At 38.4% G+C, this 23,104-nt stretch overlaps 1 protein-coding gene across 2 annotated transcripts in view; it reads right to left on the bottom strand.

Moving 5' to 3' along the window:
- The window catches only part of LOC126344570 (cholinesterase), a 151,310-nt gene that overhangs the window by 38,438 nt on the left and 89,768 nt on the right, over positions 1–23,104 (bottom strand). For both annotated transcript variants that reach the window (XM_050002030.1, XM_050002029.1), the window contains exons 3-9: positions 19,985–20,131; positions 15,264–15,417; positions 14,650–14,861; positions 14,132–14,302; positions 13,854–14,055; positions 9,824–10,011; positions 811–997 (exon numbers count right to left, since the gene is read on the bottom strand). In XM_050002030.1, the coding sequence (XP_049857987.1) occupies positions 811–997; positions 9,824–10,011; positions 13,854–14,055; positions 14,132–14,302; positions 14,650–14,861; positions 15,264–15,417; positions 19,985–20,131 (1,261 nt within the window). The remainder of the gene's footprint in view (positions 1–810; positions 998–9,823; positions 10,012–13,853; positions 14,056–14,131; positions 14,303–14,649; positions 14,862–15,263; positions 15,418–19,984; positions 20,132–23,104) is intronic.

The raw sequence follows: 23,104 nt of genomic DNA, 5'->3' as shown, positions 1-23,104 counted from the left end.
TCTACCACATCAGTGGCAGTGTTGTCCATGTAAGGAACGATGTCATTTAAGAGCATCACAATCATTGTGTGGTGTTTATGAGGATGTTACCACCAAACAGCACTGCATCAAAGTAAATTACATCACTCATACTATGTCCATGAGTAAGTACACTCATCCAATGCCAGTACATATTAATCAGCACAAATGGTATGCTTGAGTAGCTCAGCCATTAAGTTTTCCTTTCTTCTGAGAATTATACAAATGTGGAATTATGGAAAACTGTCATCTTTTAGAATTGCCTTCTGCATGCAATGTCTACTAGTCCCTGTCCTTCACCTACAGCACACCATTTTCTGATCTCACTCCTCTCCCTCACCAGCTTCATACATATCCATCACTTCAATTACATTTATAGGTGTGTAGAGTCTCAGTCACAGCATTTTCTCACTGGTCTGTCACTTCTTACACCCTCAAACTTCACTTCCTTGTACCCCAGTGAGCAACATGCCACTACATGTATCTACTATGAGCCCCATATTCCATAACTTCTTGTATGTGTGAGTACTTATTGCTCACTGACTTCTTGCAGTGTGAGTAGCTGTCTTTGCTCATTCTATTCAGGATTTTCCATTATCATTTCTAAGGAAGTATTGCTTACTACATTAACACATTTTGTCATAATGTTTGTACCTCAAGTGTCCTCTTGACTGATTAAATATGTACTGGTAAGTTAGAATGAGACCTCACAACTTTTTTAAACAAAGATGGGCATTAGGAAATTTGTCTTTTGTCAAAACGAACAAAAATTATCACATTTTATGTACTCACCAACATCCATAAAAGGTGCTCCTGTTAGAAAGTAGTGTTCTATATTATGAGGTACTTTTCTCCACTGAGGAAGTTTGAATGCCTCCACTGTTGTGTTTAAAACATAAATATATACGGGTACATTTCTGTCAACAAGTAACTTCACTATTTTATCTGTTGGTGCTCTGTACAGAAAATCAGACATCATCTGGAAACAAACAATATATTAAATCTTATGTTAATGCATCTGGAAGTCACTGTTTAAAAAATTACTAGCAAAGTAAATTGTGAGAAGCAATATAGACAGGATACATAAGTGGAGGTGAACCAAAATTGTCTTCAATCATATGAAGGTAACAACAAGAATTTTGTGTGGTTCAGTGGTCTGGTGCAAGTCTTACAATTGGACATCACTTCAGTGGCATACAGATTCCTAACCTGCCCAAGTGTTTCTACTACGTAAAGGGAACCTACAATTTAATGTGGGAGCTGAACAAGGCATCATTTCTGGCAAAGTAAGAATTCCAAGCTCTGACTGGGATTTGATCCATAACACTTCAGTTGCCAGCTATGCACTTTACTACTAGATCAACAGACTGACACCACATGAAGAAAAACAGCAAACTTAAATATGAAGAGACATTTCAGTTCACTGAGCCTCCTCAATTGAAACTTTCTTAGAACAAGTAAGCAATTATGACCTAAGGGCAAATAGAACTAGATCTATTCTATTCTCACTTCAACATGACTTAAAGAAAGAGTTGTATCGTGTAGAAGAACAAGTCATTTCAGCCATTTCTTGTAGCCAGAAGGCTACATTACTCATTTATTTGTATACCTTAGGAGTCATTACGAGTTTGCAGTGATTTTAAATCCAGAATCATAAATCATTGCATATTGCAATATATTTCCTGAACAAGAAATGTTAACATTTATCAAATGGACAAAACTTCTCTAAAATCAATTTTATTTACATTAAGTGCACTGCCACAGACGGTAATTCTAAAAGAAAACACAGAGAGAAAATATCCAGAATAAGCCAAAACTGTTGTTCTTAGATCAACACAATGAGAGATGGTTCTAAGGGAAAACATACTGCATTGAGCTTATTGTTTAATTTATCTATGCATTGACTTAATTTCAACTTTCTTTTCCAGCTGGATTCTGAATATTTTACATGGTTTTCTGGATTCTGACTATTTTATACAGTGTTTTGTTTAGTGTATCAGTAAACAAGACCTTGCTGCTGCTGAAATTACACTTATATAATGAAATTACGCTTATATAATTTTGTGATCTACACAATCCAGAGCTTTGGCATGGTCATAAAAATATGAACAGGATAATATTTCTTATTTAGCTCTGGCAGGACTTACTTCATGTGGTCTTGTACTGCCTTTTCTGTGAATGGTTCTTTATGAAAGAGTAGGTCTATAACCGGAGGTGGTTTTCTCATCTCCAGTTTTACAGAGATGTGTTACTACCGTATATTTAAATTTATCAGGAAACTGCTGCATGCCACTGATTTATTACAAAGACAGCTTAAGTGTTGTCCTATCAAGTTACTATAAGATTTTAATATTTCAATAGAAACACCTTCATCAACCAAAAAAATTATAACTTTTTAGTTACTTGGTGAATTTTGTAATCTTCTTAGGAGTTTGATCTTTGAAAGTAATGTCTGTTGGTGCTGCAAGCAGTGTCTGTACAAGTAAATCTAATGTATCTGGTTTCATTGTTTATTATTGGGTGCAATATCTGCTGCCAATGTGAGAATACTATAACTACATTTATTCTGCAGATCTGTTGTTAGAATGAAGAAGTTCAGTTGCAGCTGTGGGGCCCAGTAGAAACGCCAGCAGCTGTAGTGGTTTCAATGTATGCACAGGATTTAGTTTAGTTTTTGTTCTCATTTTTTCTGTGAAGAAGTGAATTGCATATTGTGTTGGCTAGTGTAAGATAACTTATATTTAGGGAGGTAAGGAGGGGAGGGGGAGGGGGAATGAGGAGCTAAATAGAAGGGGAGGATAGAAGTGGAAAAATGGGTAGGGTCATTGGCTGAGGGAAGTACACAAAGAGGGATATAAGAATAGGGAGGAAGCAAATATGACAGAAGGGATGGAAACTGTTGGGTGGCAGATGTGGGAACAGTAGGTTACTGTAGGTTAAGGCCAGGATAATTTCAGAACCAGAGAATGTGTTGTAAGGAAACTCCCATCTGTGCAGTTCATAAAAGCTGGTGGTGGACAGGAGTACCTAGATGGCTCGGGTAGTGAAGGAGTCATTGAAATCAAGCATGTTATGTTCAGTTGAACATTGTGCTACAGGGTGGTCTACTTTGGTCTTGGCTACAGTTTGGCAGTGGCTATTCATCCTTGTGCACAGATGGTTGGTAGTCACATCAATATAAAAAGCTGTGCAATGATCACAGCAGAGCTGGTATATGACATGGCTGCTTTTGGCCCAACCTCTGATGGAGTTAAGATAAGCCTGTGACAGGACTGGTATAGGAAGTGGTGGGTGGGTGGATTGGGCAAGTCTTGCACCTGAGTCTTCCACAGGAATATAGTCCCTGTGGCAAGGGGTCGGGATTGGGACTGGCATAGGGATGGACTACGATGCTATGGAGGTTGGGTGGCTGATGGAATACTGCTTTTGGAGAGGTAGGAAGGATCTTGGGTAAAATGTCCCTCATTTCAGGGCATGATGATAGGTAATCAAAGGTGTGATGAAGAATGTGGTTCATTTCTTCTAGTCTGTGGTGCTGTTAGGTGATGAAAGGGGCACTCCTTTGCAGCTCGTTCTTGGAAATGGTGCGAGAGTTGGGATGTGAGAGGAAATGGCACTGGAGATCTGTTTGTGGACTAGATCTGGGGAATAACACCTGTCTGTGAAGGTTTTGGTGACATCCTCAGCATACTTATTTTCATGATTTTGACTCAGGGTCAAGACACCCCACCTTCATTCTCTAACAACATCAATACCTTCTCTCCCATCTGCTTCACTCTGTCCTCCTCAACCCAGTGTGCCACCTACTTGGATGTTGACCTCCTCCTCTGTGATGACTCCATCCACACCTATGTCCACATTAACCCACCAAACACCAACAGCACCTTCATTACATGTTATCCTTTCCACACCAAAAATTCCCTTCCATTCAGCCTGGCCACATGGGGGAGATGACAAGAATTTGCCCATTATGCTGTGGGGTCTTACCAAAGCCTCTACAGAAAGGCACTATCCCCCAGACCTGGTTGATAAACAGATTGTCTGTGTGATTTCCTCTCATCCCAATCTTCCCACCACAACCAAGAACCAGCTACAAAGAAGTGCCCCCTTCATCATTCAGTATCACCCCAGATTGGAACAAATAATCCATATCTTTCATCAGGGCTTTACCTATCATCGTGTCCTAAAATGAGGGACATCCTTCCTAAGAACCTTCTCGCCCCTCCTAAAGTGGTGTCCTGTTACCCACTCAACCTCCACAAATTCTAGTCTGTCCCTATGCCACTCCCACTCCCAACCTCTTGCTGCAAGAATCGTATCCCAGTGGAAGAGCCAGGTGCAAGACCTAACCAATCCACCCAACCAGCACTCCCTATTCCAGCCCAGTCACAGGCTTATCCTATCTCATCAGAGGTTGGACCACCTGTGAAAGCAGCAGTGTCATGTACAAACTCTGCTGGAATCATTGCACAGCTTTTTAGATTGGTATCAGGGTTGCCACAAATTTCCCCAAGTGAAATTCCCTGATATTCCCCAATTTCCAGACAAGTTTAGCATTTTTCACTGACAAATTTTGAGATTGATTGATTGTTCGGGAGGGTTTATGGGACCAAATGGCGAGATCATCAGGCCCATGATTCCAAAGTTACTTACAGAAGAAAGAGGGTCCACTAAAAGTGGATGGATCCCATTAGGGGAGTCAAACTATAAAACAAGGAAGTAACAACACACACAGTAAAGGCATAAAAGGTTAGACCAAATCTAAAACTGGAAAATAAGTGAGGTTTTTCCATGGGGGAGTGGTCATAGGACCCCAGACTAATAAAATGTGAAGAGGGGCCCCAACCAGAACCACACTGCATCTACTACCGGAGTAAAGGATACCGTCAGTCTGGCTCCACAACCATATTGTCGGGGTGGTTTGTTACACAGGAGAAACAATGGGTGAACTTGGTATGACCAATGCGTAGATGGCATAAAGCACTGGTCTCCTTCCAAGAGGAGTGGAAGGAAGGGCACCAAAGCGTAGTAGCCTCCTTGATTGTGCGGAGTTTATTACTGAGAGCAGTAGCACGCCAGATGTCATCCCACTTTAGGGCACAGAGAGATTTGACATAGATCTGCATATCCACAGCTGGAGTCATGAAAGGGAATCGAGGGTGAGTATCAGCTTATTTAGCCAAATGGTCAGCCAGTTCATTCCCTGATACCCATATGACTTGGGACTCAGAGGAAGGCAACTGAGCAGGTGGCACAGCCAAATGAGGAGGAAAGGTCATGGATAGCAGAGACCAAAGGATGATGAGAGTAGCAGGCTGCTCAATGAGTCAATACATATTAAGACACTGTGGAAGGAGGCTCGAGTAACAAAGTTGAGCACACTGGTAATAGCTAGCAGCTCTACTGTGAACACACTACATGATTCCAGCAATAAATACTGTTCTAAGCTATTAGGAGATGTGAAAGCATATCCTACTTTACCTATCATCTTAGAACCGTCAGATGGTAGTATCCTGGAACTCTGCAAGGATGGAATGTACAAGATGCTGGACGACAGAGAACATAGTACCCTAGAATAGGTCAATCCTAATCTATGGTCTAGGCACCATACAAGGGGGGATGTGAGAGGAAATACACGGGGCACATTTCAGTGAATGGAGATGGAGATCCTGACAGAGGGAAATGAGACGTATTCCAATCGGCAATCCCACCTGTGGCAGTGATCAGGAGGGAGATGTCCCTCGCTTGCAAAGAGGGCAGAGTATACGGGATGGTCAGGGAATCTGTGAATGGCGATTGCGTAAGAAACCAGGAGTTGGCTTCATTGTATCTGCAGAGGGGAAATCCCCACTTTTGTGAGGAGATTGCCAACGGGACTAGTGCGAAAGGCACCATTAGCCAGTTGTACCCCACAATGGTGAATAGGATCAAGTATTTTCGGGGTGGAAGGAGCCGCTGAGTCATAAACCAGACTTCCATAATCTAGTTTGGACAAGACCAGAGCATGGTAAAGATGGAGAGGAGTAGCATGGTCTGCACCCCAAGGTATGTGGGCCAGGAAGCAGAGAGTACTAAGTTTCTGCGTGCATGTCATCCTCAGGTGGTGAATATGGGGCAGCCATGTCAGCTTTTCATCAAAAAAAGGCCCAAGAAATGGGACTGTGCTGCAACATCAATGAGCTGGTAATTAGTCTGGTGAGTTCCGATTTATGGGGCTGTGGTTTGATATCTCTGCTCCCTACAAGATCACCACAGATGGTTGACGTACACTGCATTGTTGTTAGGTGTTTCCCTTTACAAAAACTGATGTCACTCGCTTCAAAATCATGAGAATTTCATCAGTGGTCAGACCATGCTTCACCATGATGAATAACTGAGCTGAAATGGCAAAAGCTTATCACTGGCAAGACTGAAAAAAAAGAAAAAAGTATCTTTTTCCAGCATGCCTGCACTATCTACTGGCCCAATCTTTGGCAACTACAATATTGACTGAGAACCCCAGAGTAGCAGCGATTCATAGAATATGGAAAGGAAAAAAGGAAACCCTGAGGAAACATACCCATAAAATCACAAAAACTGGACTTTTGGCTGGGCTAGCAGCATCTATGTTTTTATGGGTGATAGCTACAAAGTGTTATGTGCTAGGCTTGAAGATGAATTACAGTCTGCATTCATTAGTCAGATGGATTCAAAACCAAGAACTTATACTGAATGCAAAGAAGTCCCAAATAATTTTAGCATTCTACCAGAAATTACTTAGGTCTGAACTCTATGAAGAATAGGCTCTCATTCTTTTTGATAGTATCTGAAATCCATATTGGAAGACAGTGAAGATCTTGGTATATCTTTCGATTTCAGCCTGAATGGTACAAAATATAATTTTGACATGTGCAGGAGCTGGACGCGGTGGCCGGGCAGTTCTAGGCGCTTCAGTCCAGAACTGCGCGACTGCTACGATCACAGGTTGAATCCTGCCTTGGACATGGGTGTGTGAGATGTCTTTAGGTTAGTTAGGTTTAAGTAGTTCTAAGTTCTAGGGGGCTGATGACCTCAGACATTAAGTCCCATAGTGCTCAGAGCCATTTGAACCATTTAAACATGTTCAGGAAGACTTCCACTTAGCTCCAAGTCCTCCAGAAGTTTTGGTGCATGTGGAGGATGTGAAACATAAACTTATGTAATTACTTCTACTGTTGAATCTTCATTATTTCAGGTTAATCCATCATGGCATGAATAGTGAAAACTAGAACCATGAATGCTTATGTGTGTTACACCTGCAACATCCATATTTTTGAACATGTCAGTGCTTGATAGGCTTAGTTAGCATGACTGCAGCCAGACTACTATACACTTTGCTTGCTTCATTGGCTCTCCAATGTGCATGCAGCCTGGGACCTCACATAAGACATCAAGTACCTCTCATCTCATAATAATCACAATATGAGTCTCATTTAATTAGTATCCTAGATGTGCCTGAAATGACAACATTTCTATCATTGACTGTAACTGTTGTTTGCTATCCACTATTGGCCAGTTTTGGTTATGATGCCATTGTCAAGTGATAGTTGTCATACACAAGGACAGACACTATGCTCTCCAGCAAAGATAAAACCTATGACAGGAAGTCACACATAAAACAGATATAAAAACAGGTTAAAACCAGTATCAGAACTGAGAACAATGCCCAGTGTGAATCAACTGTAATAAAATAAATCATCACAGCACTGGCAGTTATCAAATAGGTAATAAAATGAGCAGCTGAGTGCACATTGACAATCACCACCTCAACACGCACTCAGCTGCTGATTATACATGAGCCTGTCAGATTAAGGTGGCCACCACCTGCATTTGATGTCAGTGTGCAATAACCAGTCACACATAGCAGGTGGCAGCACTAGCAGTGGAGTATAGTAAGCACATTGGAGAGGGATACAGAAAGCAGGGCAGTCATTGTTATAATGTATAAACGGAGCAATTTATCTGATGTTCAAAGGGCATGATCATTGGCTTTTAGGCCAAGGGTGGAAGTATTTCTAAGTATTTATGAAAGGCAAAGTTTACAAACTGCATGTTACTGTGCTTAAAGTATACCATGCATGGCTAAATGGCACTATCCAAAATTGGCACTGAGGAACCATGGTGCCCACGGGCCATAGGTGACAGGGTTGAATAATAGTTGCGGTAATATGCATGGGCTAATAGACATGCAACTGTTGAGCAACTGACTGCCCAGATGAACCGAGGGACTACCAACAGTGTCTCCTCAACGACCATTAGGTGAATGTTGCTGTGTCTGGGGCATCCACAGCAAGTGCATGGTTCATGCATCCATGCTGACTGCTATTCATCGATGATGAAGGCTGGAATTTGCTTGCCAGTTCCACAGCTGGATGTCCACTGAGTGGCAACAGGCAGCCTTTTCTGATGAATCACGTTTTATGCTTCATCGGACCAATGTTGGGATGTATGGTGTGAAACTTCGGAAAGCTAACACCCTGCAAAAATGTTAATGGTCTGGGGAATGTTTTTGTGCCACTCTGTGGAAGATCTCATCATTCTGGATGGTACACTGTATCAACACAAGTGTGTACACATCCTTGGGGACTGTGCATGCCCCTACATGCAGTTTGTTTCTCCTCGGCAGGATGGCGTCTACCAGCAGGACAGCGCAACATGTCACACAGCTCACAGAGCATGTGAGTGGTTCGAAGGGCACCTGGATAAGTTTACGTGCTCTGCTAGCCATTAAACTCCCCAGATTTAAACTCATTCAAGAATCTGTGGGACCACCTCGATCAGGTTGTTTGTGCCACAGATCTGCAACCGAGAAACCCAGTGTTGCTTGTCACAGCACTGGAATTGGCTTGGCTCCGCATACCTTTTGGTATCTTCCAGAAGCTCATCGACATTCTTACTGCACATCTCACAGTGGTCCATGCTGCATAACTTGGTTATCCGGGCTTTTGACAGAAGGTCACATTAATGTGACTGGACAGTGTATTAAATGTTTGAAAATTGATGGTGCGGCCACAATTTATTTTATTACAGTTGACTCAGACTTGGCAGTGTTCCCATTTCTTTTACGGCTTTCAAACTGGTTTTGTACCAATGCATGAATACTTGTCATAGGTTTTATCTTTACCACTATAGACTGATGGCTAGACAGTGTGATGGTCTGTCCTCGTGCATAACATTTACTACCTGTCAACTGCAATGCTCCATTCTTCTTCCAGTTTTGAGTCTTTCTCTTTTATTGTCTGAGTCAGTGATGGTACTTTCTTTCCCCTCTTTGTTAACTGTGTCCTAGTATGTTTCTCTTCCTTTACCTATTCTCTCGTGACCATTGCTATCAGTGTCCTCAGTTAAAATCTACCAGCCTGCAGCTTGTCTTTGCTGCTCTAACTTTTATGAACTAATATACACTGTGTAAAATTTTACATAACTCTCCTACAGATGAGTGTTTGCCTGTCCTCATTTTTATTTATTGCTGTGATCCAGAAATTTCCATTTTTGTTATATTATCCTTTCTAGATTTCTAGTGTTGTTAAAATTGTGAGCTTTGCTTTCTTTTCAAAAATCTACTGCAGGTCATAAAAGTTTAATGATGGAAAAAATCAAATATACATTAAATGTTTGTATCTTAGTCTTTTTCCAATTCATTTTTACAATTAATTTTCATTTGAGTCATACAAAAGCCCTTTAACTACTAATGTCTATTTTATATCTCTTGTTATCACATCTATATTAATTTTTAGTTATTTTCAAAAGAAAGAATTAATTAATAATATATAAGACAAGTACTTACATCAATATAGCGATCACGGATATAATTGGTGTTGTTAGGTTCAGGCCAATAGGTGTACATGTACTTAATTGCTTGATATATCCCTTCAGGATTTAAAGTGTAGTTATAACGAAAAACCAACTCTCTTATTTTTTGATCAAAGAATTGATTGTCCACAGTATAGTAAGGTGCTAAAGTGTCATTATCATCTGAAAACATGAGGTGAAAATGAATTATTATTGTCAAGAAATAAATATTAGAAAGTAAAAACAACACATTATACATGTCAGTTTTATGAATAGTCTTTTCTGACTTATTAATTATAATTAAACAGAATCTTGAAATATTGTGCCTGACACAAAAAAGTGGTGAAAAAATGCATTCTTCACTTGCAGTGTTATTCCTCACAATTACAAAATGATATTCAAGTCTCCAGAGAAACCTGCTGCATAAAGGTTACAGTAAGTATGTCTAAATAAAACAGAAAGCTTGATACTTACCTAGAGAGAACCACTAGTTACCCGAATCAGAGTTTGCTTTATGTGAGAAAAGAGCAAAAAATGTTGGGAAAAATCAGACTGTGAAGGAATTCTTCTTTCAGGTTCTGTTCATGCATGTTAAGTGTTTGTCAGAAGTGAAAATTTATATCTATATTTGCTGCTAATTCCATTTCAAGATTCTTTTCTTTGTAACTATCACAGTAAGTAAGTACTTAAATAAATCCCATGTGTTCATTATTTCATGTCATTTCTGTAAATGTTTATTGAATGTCCAGTAATAGAACATTCTACTGGCATGAAAGATAGCTGCAGGTAGCTCACTATTCTATTTATTTTATTTTATGAATTTTTAAATAGACAATGAGAAATTCCATACCACATCACAGGACATTTTGAAACCTTTTGTTGCTTTAATGCTTGACATATACCAAATCTTGATGGCATGTACTGAACAGGATGAGGAAATGATTGGAAAGACTGAGATAGAGAGAGAGAGAATAAAAGAAGCCACGTAAGCATAAGAGCAAGCGGGCTGGGGGGAGAGATGAGGGGGGAAGGGGGACGGGATGTTTCAAACTTCTGAGAAGCCATCAGAAATTTCCATTTCTCTGCAACCATCCCAACTTTAGTTCATAAGAAGAGCAATGGAAATAGTGACATGAAAGAAGAGGAGCATCTCTAAAATGTGCATAAAAACTGAATCTACAACTCAGTTGTACTCCCAAAAGCACACCCTTAATAATCTTAGTTTGTACACAAAATGGGCTCCTAATAACTGTCAGGATATATTTAATCATAGTTAGTGATTTACTGCCAAGATAAAAGGGTAAAAGGCATTTTACCAAGGAGATACAGTTCTTTTTCCCCTATGAAGTGATGTGGGTATAACTTATCCAACAACTGACTGTAGAGTGTGGTACAACTAAGTTCCTCTCAGTGTCAAGTTATCCTATGCCATTTACAACCTGGTATTTGTGTAGTTGGAAGTAAATAGTAATTCTGTGCTCTTAAATATGAGTACATTATTTTGTGTGTTGTATAAGCCTTACCATACAACTGGTGACCCTGACACTACAGAAACAATTATAAAGTGTGGATAATTTATTTTTGAGACAGCTAAATACAGTGCCACAAAAATGGAAGGCACTCACAATCAGTGGTGTGCCATCAAAAATGAGATTCAATGAATTTGCCATAAAAGATTTGGAGCTCTCTCTTCTTGCAATGCAAAAAGTGAACACAGTACAATGCAAAGAACTGGTATTTTAAAACAGTACAAAACCCCGTGTTGATTCAACAAATGAAATGAAAATAAGAACTACACACCAAAGGGCATTTGATCTTTCCACTATGCGAGAAGGTAAAATGATGTCAGATTTGAGAATGTTGACTGTTCTGATGATTTCTTCTGCACTGCACACACACTCAGGAGCAAATGTCCACCCACTGGTTCAAGCAGTTCTTGCATGCTGTGTTTGCAGTTACGAGCCCTACCATTTATTCCCAACCAACCACAAATTTGATTCACAGTCAGGGAAAATATTTTTTGCACCAACAAGTTACCAGAGATTACGAGCAATTTATGCTAGTCATCAGCAATTGAGACCAGCGGATGATAGCATTGGTGCCGGACGTTATTATGCAACCACCACTTCATAATCTTCGTCTTGCTTTAAAAGCTGAATTAATTTCTTGCTGCATCAAATTGCCCAGTCAAACTTAAACACATAGTTTATGTAGAAAAACAAAATGACAAAACAAAACCCCTTCAGAATCTTGGGAGCCCCTATAAGGTATGATAAACACATTTACAGTTTCGGGTGATGTGTTGTTACATATTTGGCAATAGCAACTACCATCACAAGCACAAGTGCAAGTAGCAGTGCTAGTGCACAAAGATCAACCAATAAACAAGTGGTCGATATTATGCACACCAGACTGCAGATGCCAAAATCAGTTGCCATGATGTCATCAGCTGACTCCATCTGGCAGACACTGAACATGCCCAAAGAGAAAACAGCAGAGTGTTGCTATCATGACTTACGCCCACTGAGCACATCCAAAGAGCTCCAGAGTTTATGCGCCACAGTTGAGGTGCTGGCAGGATAAGTTTGGTCACACTAGCAACGGAAGGATGTATTAAACAGATGTGATTCTGACACACCACAGTGCAACAACTCCAAAATTACAAGCACCCTGGAGGCAACTTAATTAATGTTTGCTGGTATCACAGGCATTTCAGACAGTAAGCACCGTAATGCACAAAACCATGAACTTCAGGTTCGCCGAACTAGTGCAGTGCTCCTTGCTCACTCAGTGCCATCTACACTGCTGACAAGTCACAGGCACTAGTCAGCAGCAATTGGTGCAGTCCTGCACCAACAGGTCAACAAAAATTAGTAACTGTAGGATTTTTTCCCAAAAAGTTGTAACTAGCATAGTAGTGGTGGAGCATGTATTACAGAGAACTGCTTGCATTTTAATGAAGCTGTTCACAATGGATGTGCAACACGTATAAGGGGCAGTAAAAAACAATTCCAATTACTTTTCCTGCACCTGTGGTTTGGCAAAAACCATGGACTACAAAGAACTCACCACCACTGAGACTGCAAATATATGACTACAGCATTTATTGGCCAACTCCTCCACAGGACTGTGACTCACCCAGATCCCATTGTCAGGCACCAAGTTAACACAATGGTGTGATGTCTCCCAGCAGAAACCAAGGCCCTACATTTTGTTAAAGCTCTGCCAAGCTGCTTTTAACAATGTTCACACTCTGTCACACCCATGAACCAAACATGACCACTCCTACCACTGTACACCAGCTCTTTCTGATGTTGCAATTGGGAGAGCCAGCCAGTGAATATAAACTTTAAATTCTTTTACACTCCAGGTGCTCTGCACTATTAAGGGCTGGGGCTGGTGTGGGGCGGGGAGAGGGATGGGGGTGGGGGAGGGAGCCTGTATAAATAATTGATCCAGTAATCGAATGTAGTGTGTATTACCATTGCTTCAAAGTTTACCTTTGGAGTTACTCTCACTGTCGAGTTATCCTATATTGTTTACAAATGGGTATTTATGTAGCTATAAATACAAAGGTAATCCTATATACTTAAATTTTGTGTTCATTATTTTATGTGGCATATAAGCCTTACCCACAGCAATACTAATGAGTTCCTATTGTGACACTAAAATTTGTTTAGTTATCACAATCTCAGTGTCAGGTGTACCGATTATGGATATTAAACGAAAGCCTCAATGCAATTCTCAGTGTAGTGTTGCTTCTGCATCAGAACAGAATGTATATAGACTTTCTCAACACTTAGCAGTTCCCTCCTCATGACCATTGTCCATTGTCCTTTGCACCTGATGAATTTTAAAAGTTCATGTTTGAGGTACTTTGTTATTTGTGTTTTGAAGAATGTTGTTTCATTTTTCCAAATTTCAGTAAAGTGCATTTATTTGCTATTCTTCTCTATTGTGTACTGTTAGTCTGTTTTTGGGTTATAGTATTTTGGGCTTACAAAATGTTGTATTGGTTCACTTACATATCATGTATGCTGCTTCTTGGGTTGTAACACCAGTCATGTAGCTTAAACCTTTATTGAATTCACCTCTTTTGATTAAAGACTCAGGTGTTTCTGAGAGAAATCTCCAATCTCTTTCTTTCCAACCCTCATACCAGCTGTCACCAGGCATAGTAAAATTAGTATCCAATACCGGTGCCCAAGGGAAGGTACCAACCTGAGGCTAAAAAAAATAGAGAATTCTATTTAGACCACTGAAAGAAAATTCACTTTTTTCTGAATAACAAGCTGCATTATACCTGGAACTTGCTGTTTCCAAGATCAATGTAGGAGCGCCCCTGTTTCAAACAATTGACCAGTTTCCATGATGTTTCAATGCTGCATCCTATGTGCTGGGCATATACTCGGCTTGTGTTTTGTGCTCTGTATTTGTCTATGGTGAATGCCCAGTCAGCCAATGCAGAGCCACTCTATACAAAAAAAGACCTCATTTTCAGTCTTAATACATACTACAGTGTTGATACCAACAGAACACACATTTAAAAATTCATGGGTAATATGCTAGGAGTGCAATGATTTTAAATAATTTTATAAGTTCTTTCTTGCCACAATACGAAGTATGATATGGGTTACTGATTTTAAAAGATGAATGTTTTACTTTTGGTTCACTGTAATGAACTATTAACTTCTTGTATAGTGCAGGCCAACATAAATAATACCAATAAGATCAAGAAACAATGTTGTGTGAAAAACATTACCTCACAAGCAATTCTTTGAATGGACACTTGCCTACATAAAACTAACTAGGATTGGTTACCTGTGCAATCACTTTGCTGATTAGGTTTCTTGTGCGGGGTGCCACCATAAGCAATCCTGCTGATGCTGCCCCTGCTCCAGGTCCAAACAGAGTGATTGATTTAGAATCTCCATTGAAGAACCTGATATTGTCATTTATCCAATTTAGAGCCATTGCTTGATCTAGGATACCATAGTTCCCAGGTGAGTTTTCATCTCCTGTGCTCAAGAAACCTTTAAACAGAAAACATAAATGTTATCTTTCAAGTTGCTTTGTTGCAAGAATTGACTTATAAGTAAAAACAAATGTTAATGTAGGCTTCTTATGAAAGTTCTGTGGAACAGATATGATTCTTTGTCAGATGAATAATAGATCTTCTGCCAGTTCAGTTTGTCTGTACTGCTTCTCTCATTACTGCTCCACCAACTATATACAACTTCTATGTCTAATGCAAAATGCTGTTTCCCCACAAAGGGATGGCATTAAAAAGAAGGAATATAGACACAATAAGAGGAAAAGGGCAATTACATAACTAGTAAAACCCAATTATGTACTAAATGTAACACTAAAACAAATTGAGTGGTTAATAAAATTATTAACTTACAGCCTGAATTAAATATTTAAGATTGTCTCACCTAAAGCTCCCAGTCTGTAATTTATAGTCACTACAACCACTTCATAAAAACCAGCCATCATATGAGCAGGAAATAAGTTTGAGGCACCACTGGTAAAATCTCCACCATGTATATAAACCATAACAGGAAAAGGCTGGGCTCTCCCTGATGCTGTCTGGAACCAGAACAGGAAATCTTATTACTGGTTGTGCTGGAACTCAGTGGAATGTACAGTAATATTTACATGTAACAATGAGTGAACTACATGACATTCAGGTGCGGAAAACAGCCCTAAGAAACCTTAAAAAACTTCTCAGACTGATAAAGAAACTCAAGATTTATATAAGATATATTTTTTTATAAGGTTTCAACAAATTCACCCTTAGATTAACACATTTCTGTGGATAACATTTCACTTTTCAATACCATCAATAAAATCAAAGCTATCCAACAACACAAAACAAGTGTCCATCAAAGCTTCAGCTGTATTATTTGACATAAACATCATCTAGCCAGCCTTCTCATGGATATGGCAGATACAGAAGTGTTTTGATGCAACTGTCACACAGTTTTACTTCAAAAATCAAATGATATGTGTGATGATGTGTTATTGTGACAGAACTTTCTTCTTGGCAATGTGCTGACCTTTAAGCTGTAAGTACATCAGGGGTGGTGGTAAGGGGGGGGGGGGGTGGAGGGGGCTATAGCCCCCCCCCCCCCCCCCCCATGGAGTATCATATTACACTGGATAAAATGACTTCAGAAATCAGAATTATTTATTAAAAGACCTTTTTTACCCTGAACTCCAAAACAGTTACCAAAAACTACTTTAAGCAAAACTAAATTTTACCAATTTGTCCATAGAGGACCCAAACTCTCCTTTAATTTAGTGATATTCCATTCCCTCCCATGACCGACTTCTAGACTCGCCCCTGAAGAACATCCTTCAGATTGTTCATTAATACTCCCTAGTGACAATTTTGCCTGTGGAGAGATACTTTGCAAGTGATATGTAATGAAAATAACAAAAAAAGAGATACTCATGACTTCTCTTCATAATGAAAGAACATTTGCTTTAAGCATTAAGTGCACTTTCACATTTTATCACTGGCTGACATTTATTCATGTTTCATACATCCTTATCAAATGTCAGAGAAGTTAATTGGAACTGTGCTTAACATTAATGAACAATGTTCCTTTGAATGTATTTCCTGCTGAGGGTTAGCAGATGGGCAGAAAGCTCTGTTATGTGCAAAGCTGCGGATGTGTACAATACAATGAAAAGAATAGTTGCTGCTCACCAGATAGCAAAGATGCTGAGTCACAAAGGCACAACAAAAAGACTGTCACACAATTAGCTTTTGGCCATCCAGGCTTTTGTCAGAATTAGACATCATACACACACTCACACAAACACAACTCACGCATACATGATCACAGTCTCTGAAAGAGACACTGGTGTGTTGCAAATACATGTCAGGTGTGTTATGAGACTTTTAATGTCTTCTAATCTTCCAAAAATAAAATTTCTAGAACATAAAAAATAATTGCTCCTATTCAAGAATCTCACATAACAAATTTTTAAAATTTGTTTCTTGTAGTTGTTCCATAATTTAAAAAATGTATTGTATGTACATACTTTATGTGGTTGCTTTATTTGCCTCTAGGAAAAAGATCAAATGTAGGTGTCTTGCGAAAGTTTGAATCACAACTCTGGTATGCCTTAAAGGAACAAAGGGTTGAGAAATGCAGCTGCAGTGGATACAGTCGAAGCAAAACAGTTGAATTGGTATGGGAGTGTATACTACTCGGGTGCGGACAGATGCCCTAAGAAGATGATGGAATGGATTCCAATTGATATGAGAAGAAGAGGATGCCTGAAAATAACACGGAAAAAGAGAATCAGATGAGCTACGTCAGAGAGAAATTTGCAGGCAGAAGATTGCAAAGATTGGAGATTTTGGGAGCTAGAATGTGAGAAACAACTGTAACGTTGTATTAAATTGCAAAATATATACATATATAAGACTGTCAGATGGTATCCAAAATAGCTTATGCAAGACAAAACAGGAGGACTGAAAAATTATGCATTTATTACTGTGGAATTCCCAGGGGTGAATTTGTAAAACTATCAGAGAGAAAGACAACTGACAACTCAGTATAAATAATGATGAGTAAGAAATGATTAATTGGCCTTTTTGATGACTTAAATGAATTGATTAATCATGTTGATTAACTGTATCCTAATAACCGGTTATTGATAGATCATTATTTTATGTCTTTATTTTTAGGTCTATTAAGCATTCCCCTAAAATAATTTTTTTGTAGTAAAAAGGCTTATCCTAAGAAAAAGTGATACCATCATGTTTATGCTTTTCAAGCCATAACTAACAGAAGTTGCTCAGTTTTGCCAATTACGTAATTATCATGTTTTTTCATTTTTAGCAGAAATATACACCCATTCAACATTTATTAGTAAAGCTAATTAATTTTCATCACAGATGATATAATGAACATGCTTACAAGCACCAGTTTTTTCAGGAAGTGAACAGATGAACACTAATTTGTAATCTTTTTCCATTGAGTCTCTAACGGCAATCTGTTACTAAGTCCCCTGCTTAGACAACAGTCTTTTCAGGTATGGAGGAAGCTACTATTCCCAGATATTTGCAAGACAAACTACGCAGAAAAGCATACATTGCCTCATTGTCTTTCCAGAACTGCAAAAGGGAATCATTTTTTCAGTGGATTACATTTTGGTGTAAGTTGAATTAGAGACTAAATCCTGGCTGTTTGTTGTTACTGTGCTACTGCTGTATTGAAACAAATGTCTCATGAGTGTTACACACCTCATACTCTGCAGTATCTGGTAATTGTACTTGTGATTCTTTGACATGGGCTACTGTCTGCGTCTGCTTCTTCTGAACATGACATGTAATGTGCTAATGGCAATAGTTATCACCAAGGTATCCTGATAATGGAGCCACCTGAAGCAAGGATCTAGAATCACGCACAATGCCAACAGTTTGGTCTTCTCAGTATTCTGAAAGCATCTTTGGTATTGATCTTCGAGGTTCTCTCTGAGACTTTTACATTCTGGTGTCAAAATATCTGTGTCTGTTAACTTTCTTCACAACAAATAAATAAAGTGTATTACTTTGCTATCTGTTACATAATTTTGATCACTGATTTCTTCAATAACTCAGTATAAGGGCTGCAGGTGTAATGGTTTCTTTTATAACTGAAATTTCATAACCATTGAGCATATTTGGATCTCCAGATTGTCAGCATATCAGTGCTCACTACATCTGATAAAGAAATGAAATGTTGAAGTATCAAAAAATTGAGTTCTGTGTTGTGGAGCACTGCTCAAAGAGCTTAAGAATTTTACACTTCAATTTTCCAGCAAACATTTGAAGTCTCTGAAATTTATCTGATATACTGACAATTTGTTTTATGTATGTAACTATTCATTTTACCATCAAAACTATTTGTATGAATCCTATTGCTTGTTCTATGGCTTTTTGCATGCTGCCAAAACTAGTGTCTGTGAAATAATTAATGTTTTTACTTTAGTTTCAGTGAAACATAGTCAACTATATACTTATTTTTGCTGTTCATTTTTTGAACTTTATAACAAAATGGGAAATAGACTACCAGAATACTTATGTGATTGTCTTTCAGAGACACATGGTTAATTTTCAAGTGATTCATGGGTGGGCGAGGAACAGAGAAAGGATGACATTGCCACTGTGCGATGAGGGAATGTGAAAGGGGGAAATGTTTACCCATTTCTGTCCACTGCTGACAACTCACAGGTCCACATACCTCATACTGATCAGCAGCTATGGTATAAATTACGATAAAAGTAACAAGGTTTGGTGACATTATAGAGAAATACGTGTTCAAACACCTTATATTACATTACTTATTTCTGAGCTGATGCACTCAACACAATACTTCACCAAACTACTTAAGAGCCACTACTGTTATTACGGCACTGATGTTGGCAGCAGTCATAAACAGAACATGGTTGACATGATATGTTCTGACTTGTGCCCGTGTTGTACAATGAGTACTAGGAGGTAGTTGGACCTCTTTCCTTAATCATGTCATAGACAACAGTCAACACTCAACAGACTCTAAAACCAAAGTGAAAAAACTGAAATAATTAAGCATAAGGATAACAGATTATGTAAAATTGTGGTGAAAGAAACATCAGTATGCCAACAATTGATTACCAGAACAATTACAATTAATTTATCAGTTGCAATTAACTTCCCATCCCGACTGACAATGACTCTCAAAGTTAAACACAATGCATGGAGCTAAGGCACTCAGTTTGAGAAGGTGCGTTTCTTTCTTTGCCTTGCATCCAAGTAAACACTGGCAGCACTCTGTATTACTCAAGAATCTACATAAATGCCCAATTCACTCAAAGAAACTCCATGATTTGTATCAGTAGGAGGGTCTAAGGCAAAACACTGTAGCTGCAACTCACCTGAGAGCGAAAAGTTAATTTTTTTCAGGGAGTACAAAGTGGGTGCGTCTCAAGGTCTAAAACAGAAGGTGATGATGACAAAAAATTGTATTTCACCTGAAAATATGTTTGAGGAAATTTGAGTCTCTGCAGAGATTGTTAACTTATCCTAGTACCTAAACTTTCTATGTCTTGCAGGTGAATACAAAAACAAAATTCATATGCTTATCTTGTATGCTCTGGAGACAAGTGGTTAACTTACTGTTGGTGAATATATATTTAAGTACAGGCAGTCTTCATCCATGTCGCGAATTCCTTTTGTTGCTCCTATGTACTGTATTGGCTGTGGGCAAGCAGGGCCAAAGTCCACAGCTTGTATAAGTTGCCAGCCTCGATGTGCTCTTGGTGGCTGCCAAAAATTATAACATCAAGTTAGTAACTTCATGAAATATCCTGTGATGAGAGAAGTTTGTTACGCCATAATCTCTGTAGATGCCACTACTGAGAAACTTAACATTCAGAATATATAACTGAGATAGTATACTAATCTAAGATAAAAAAATCTCATATTTATTACAGAGAAAATTTTGGTCCTGTAAAAGTCGGTAAATCAACAACTCTTAACCATGAATAAAAATACTTTAATAAGCTCCAATAATCAAATACAATGGTCCTGAATAAATCATCATTGATGCTTGAACAATTCAACATTTTTAGTTTATGTGCCATGAAGTGAAAATAGTGCTAAACACAAGAAACAGTTATTGACAAGTAATCTGCTAATATCTTAAGAAAATATCGACCAGCCACAGTGAATAGAAACATAAAAGACTTTCAAACAGTGTCACAGATAATATTTGTTGTGTTTCATTCTCATGGAATGGTAAGAGATAATACTAAACATAGACTGTAATAATACCAGAAGAGCACACTTTCACCACTTGTGTGTCTGTGCGTGTTTGAGGGGAAGGAGAAGTAAGATTGCAGAATAGAGCACAACATGAAACAGATGAAACAAATTACTCTTTATTTTTTATTTATTTTGAGAATCAGTTCTAGCTAGGATAAAAGTGGCTTCTTTCTGCATACTACAATAAATAATGGGCTTTCATAGATCATGTGCTGCATTTAGAATTGAAACTGAAAATATAAAAGTTCTGTCTGCTTTGGTTTTCTCACCATTTGTGTTTGAGTGTTACATTTCATTACTTCTTTTTTCTCTGAGAATTACTGTGTCTACATTAGTGCATATTGTTCTTTAAGTATAGAGATTAAGCACAGGTGGCACAATATTATGCAATATCTTTTCTTGCTGTACTCCATCTGTGAGTAGTATAGATTGGACAACAAAATTCACAGATGAATTAGCCTGGACCTTTACTAGATCCTTTTCAATGTATGAAACACTTTAGCCAGTGACATATCTGAAGAGATATCACATAAAAATATTTTTTCCCCTTGCCAGTTGAGTGAACAACTGAATTGCAGCCAGAATCTTGCAGCAAATCTACAGTTCAAAGTATGTAGTTTGAAACAAAAGCAAGGCATGAGTTCCTTGAAAGATACATAGCAAATCTGCAACAACTTACATCCCTTTCTCCACACTAAGTACACTGTATATGTGATTTACTAAATACAGTAGCAAGCAACATGCATATGCAAGGGCTTAATGAAAGGGCTTTATAATGTGAAGTTCAGTCTTTATTGTTACTTTACATTCAATGATGACAGACATGAGTGCTTTTAACAACACAGTGACAATGTAATGATATTGAAGGTAACATGAGAATGGGTGTCCGGTGGACAGAGGACACTACTGGAGCTGTGAACAAGCACATCATACGTGTAACACCTGCTGTACAGAAAGTAGTAGTGTCCACCATGGACAGGAATGTGACTCCATAAATTAATGGACGAGTAACCTAACACTTATCCTACAGTATCAGAAGCTAGTGGGTAGTTTACGAGAGACTCGCCAGAATGCCTTTATTAAAGTAACAGTACACAATGGTCCAACTTCTGGAGCAGTATTTTGTGATCGACACAATCAAATGCCTTAGTTAAATAAAAAAAAAAAATATGATTAGCATTCAAAACCTTTTGTTTAATCCATCCAGTTCCTCACACAGAAAAGAGAATATAGCATTTTCAGTTGTTAAATGACTTCTTAGGCCGAACTGTACATTTGATAGCAAATTGTGTGATAGAAAATGATCAATTAACCTTACATACAAAGCCTTTTCAATAACTTTAGTAAACAATGATGGTATAGAAATAGGTCTAAAATTGTTTACATTATCCCTTGCTCTCTTTTTATAAAGTGGCTTTACTACTGAGTACTTTAATCATTCTGGAAACTGACCATTCCTAAAGGAAAAATTACAAATATGGCTAAATACAAGGCTAACATGTGTAGCACAGCACTTTAATATTCTGCTAGGCACTCCATCATATCCATGAGAGTCCTTAGTCTTCAGTGATTTAATTATTGATTCAATCTCCCCCTTATCTGTATCACAGAAGAGTATTTCAGACATCAATATCGGAAAGGCATTTGCCAAGAATGTTATATGATTCCCTCTAGAAACTAATTTTTTATTTAAGTCACCAGCAATACTCAGAAAACAATTGTTAAATACTATACATAAATCTGATTTATCAGTAACAGAAATATTATTACTACAAACTGACTATATCGTTGATCTTGTGCTACTGACCAAACACTTCCTTCACAACTGACCATATGGTTTTAATTCTATCATGTGGATTAGCTATTCTGTTTGCGTACCACATCCTCTTTGCCTTCCTAATAACATTTTAAACACCTTACAGTACTGTTTGTAATGGGCTACTGTAGCTTGATTGTGACTACTTCTATCATTTTGATATAATTCCCACTTGGTTCTACATGATATCCTTATCCCACTAATCAGACGTCAAGGCTGCCTTTTACTGCTAGTACCCTGTTTAGAATGTTCTAATGGAAAGCAACTCTCAAAGAGCATGAGAAATGTGTTAGGGAGAACATTATATTTGTCATCTGTGTTATCGACACTATAAACATCCTGCCACTCTTGTTCCTTAACGATGTTTAAAAAACTCCCTATTGCTGTTGGATTAAATTTCCCACATAGTTAGTAATTATATGTGACCTTTGTTTGAGTACAAAAGCCTTTTAACATTCAAATTTGTGCATCATGGTCTGAAAGGACATTCACCATTTTACTAACCAGATTTACCTTTAAATGATTTATGATTTTGTTTCCTTGAATAAACAAATAAAGTTTGTGTAGCATCATGGCCCAGTTATGTTGGTATCATTGAACACTTCTGTCATTGCGAAGCATGGGGAAAAGAGTTGATTGAAGCAGCAGGTGGTGTT

The sequence above is a fragment of the Schistocerca gregaria genome, chromosome 1, assembly GCF_023897955.1.
Source record: "Schistocerca gregaria isolate iqSchGreg1 chromosome 1, iqSchGreg1.2, whole genome shotgun sequence".
Taxonomy (NCBI): Eukaryota; Metazoa; Arthropoda; class Insecta; order Orthoptera; family Acrididae; genus Schistocerca; species Schistocerca gregaria.
This window is presented reverse-complemented; position numbering and strand designations above follow the sequence as displayed.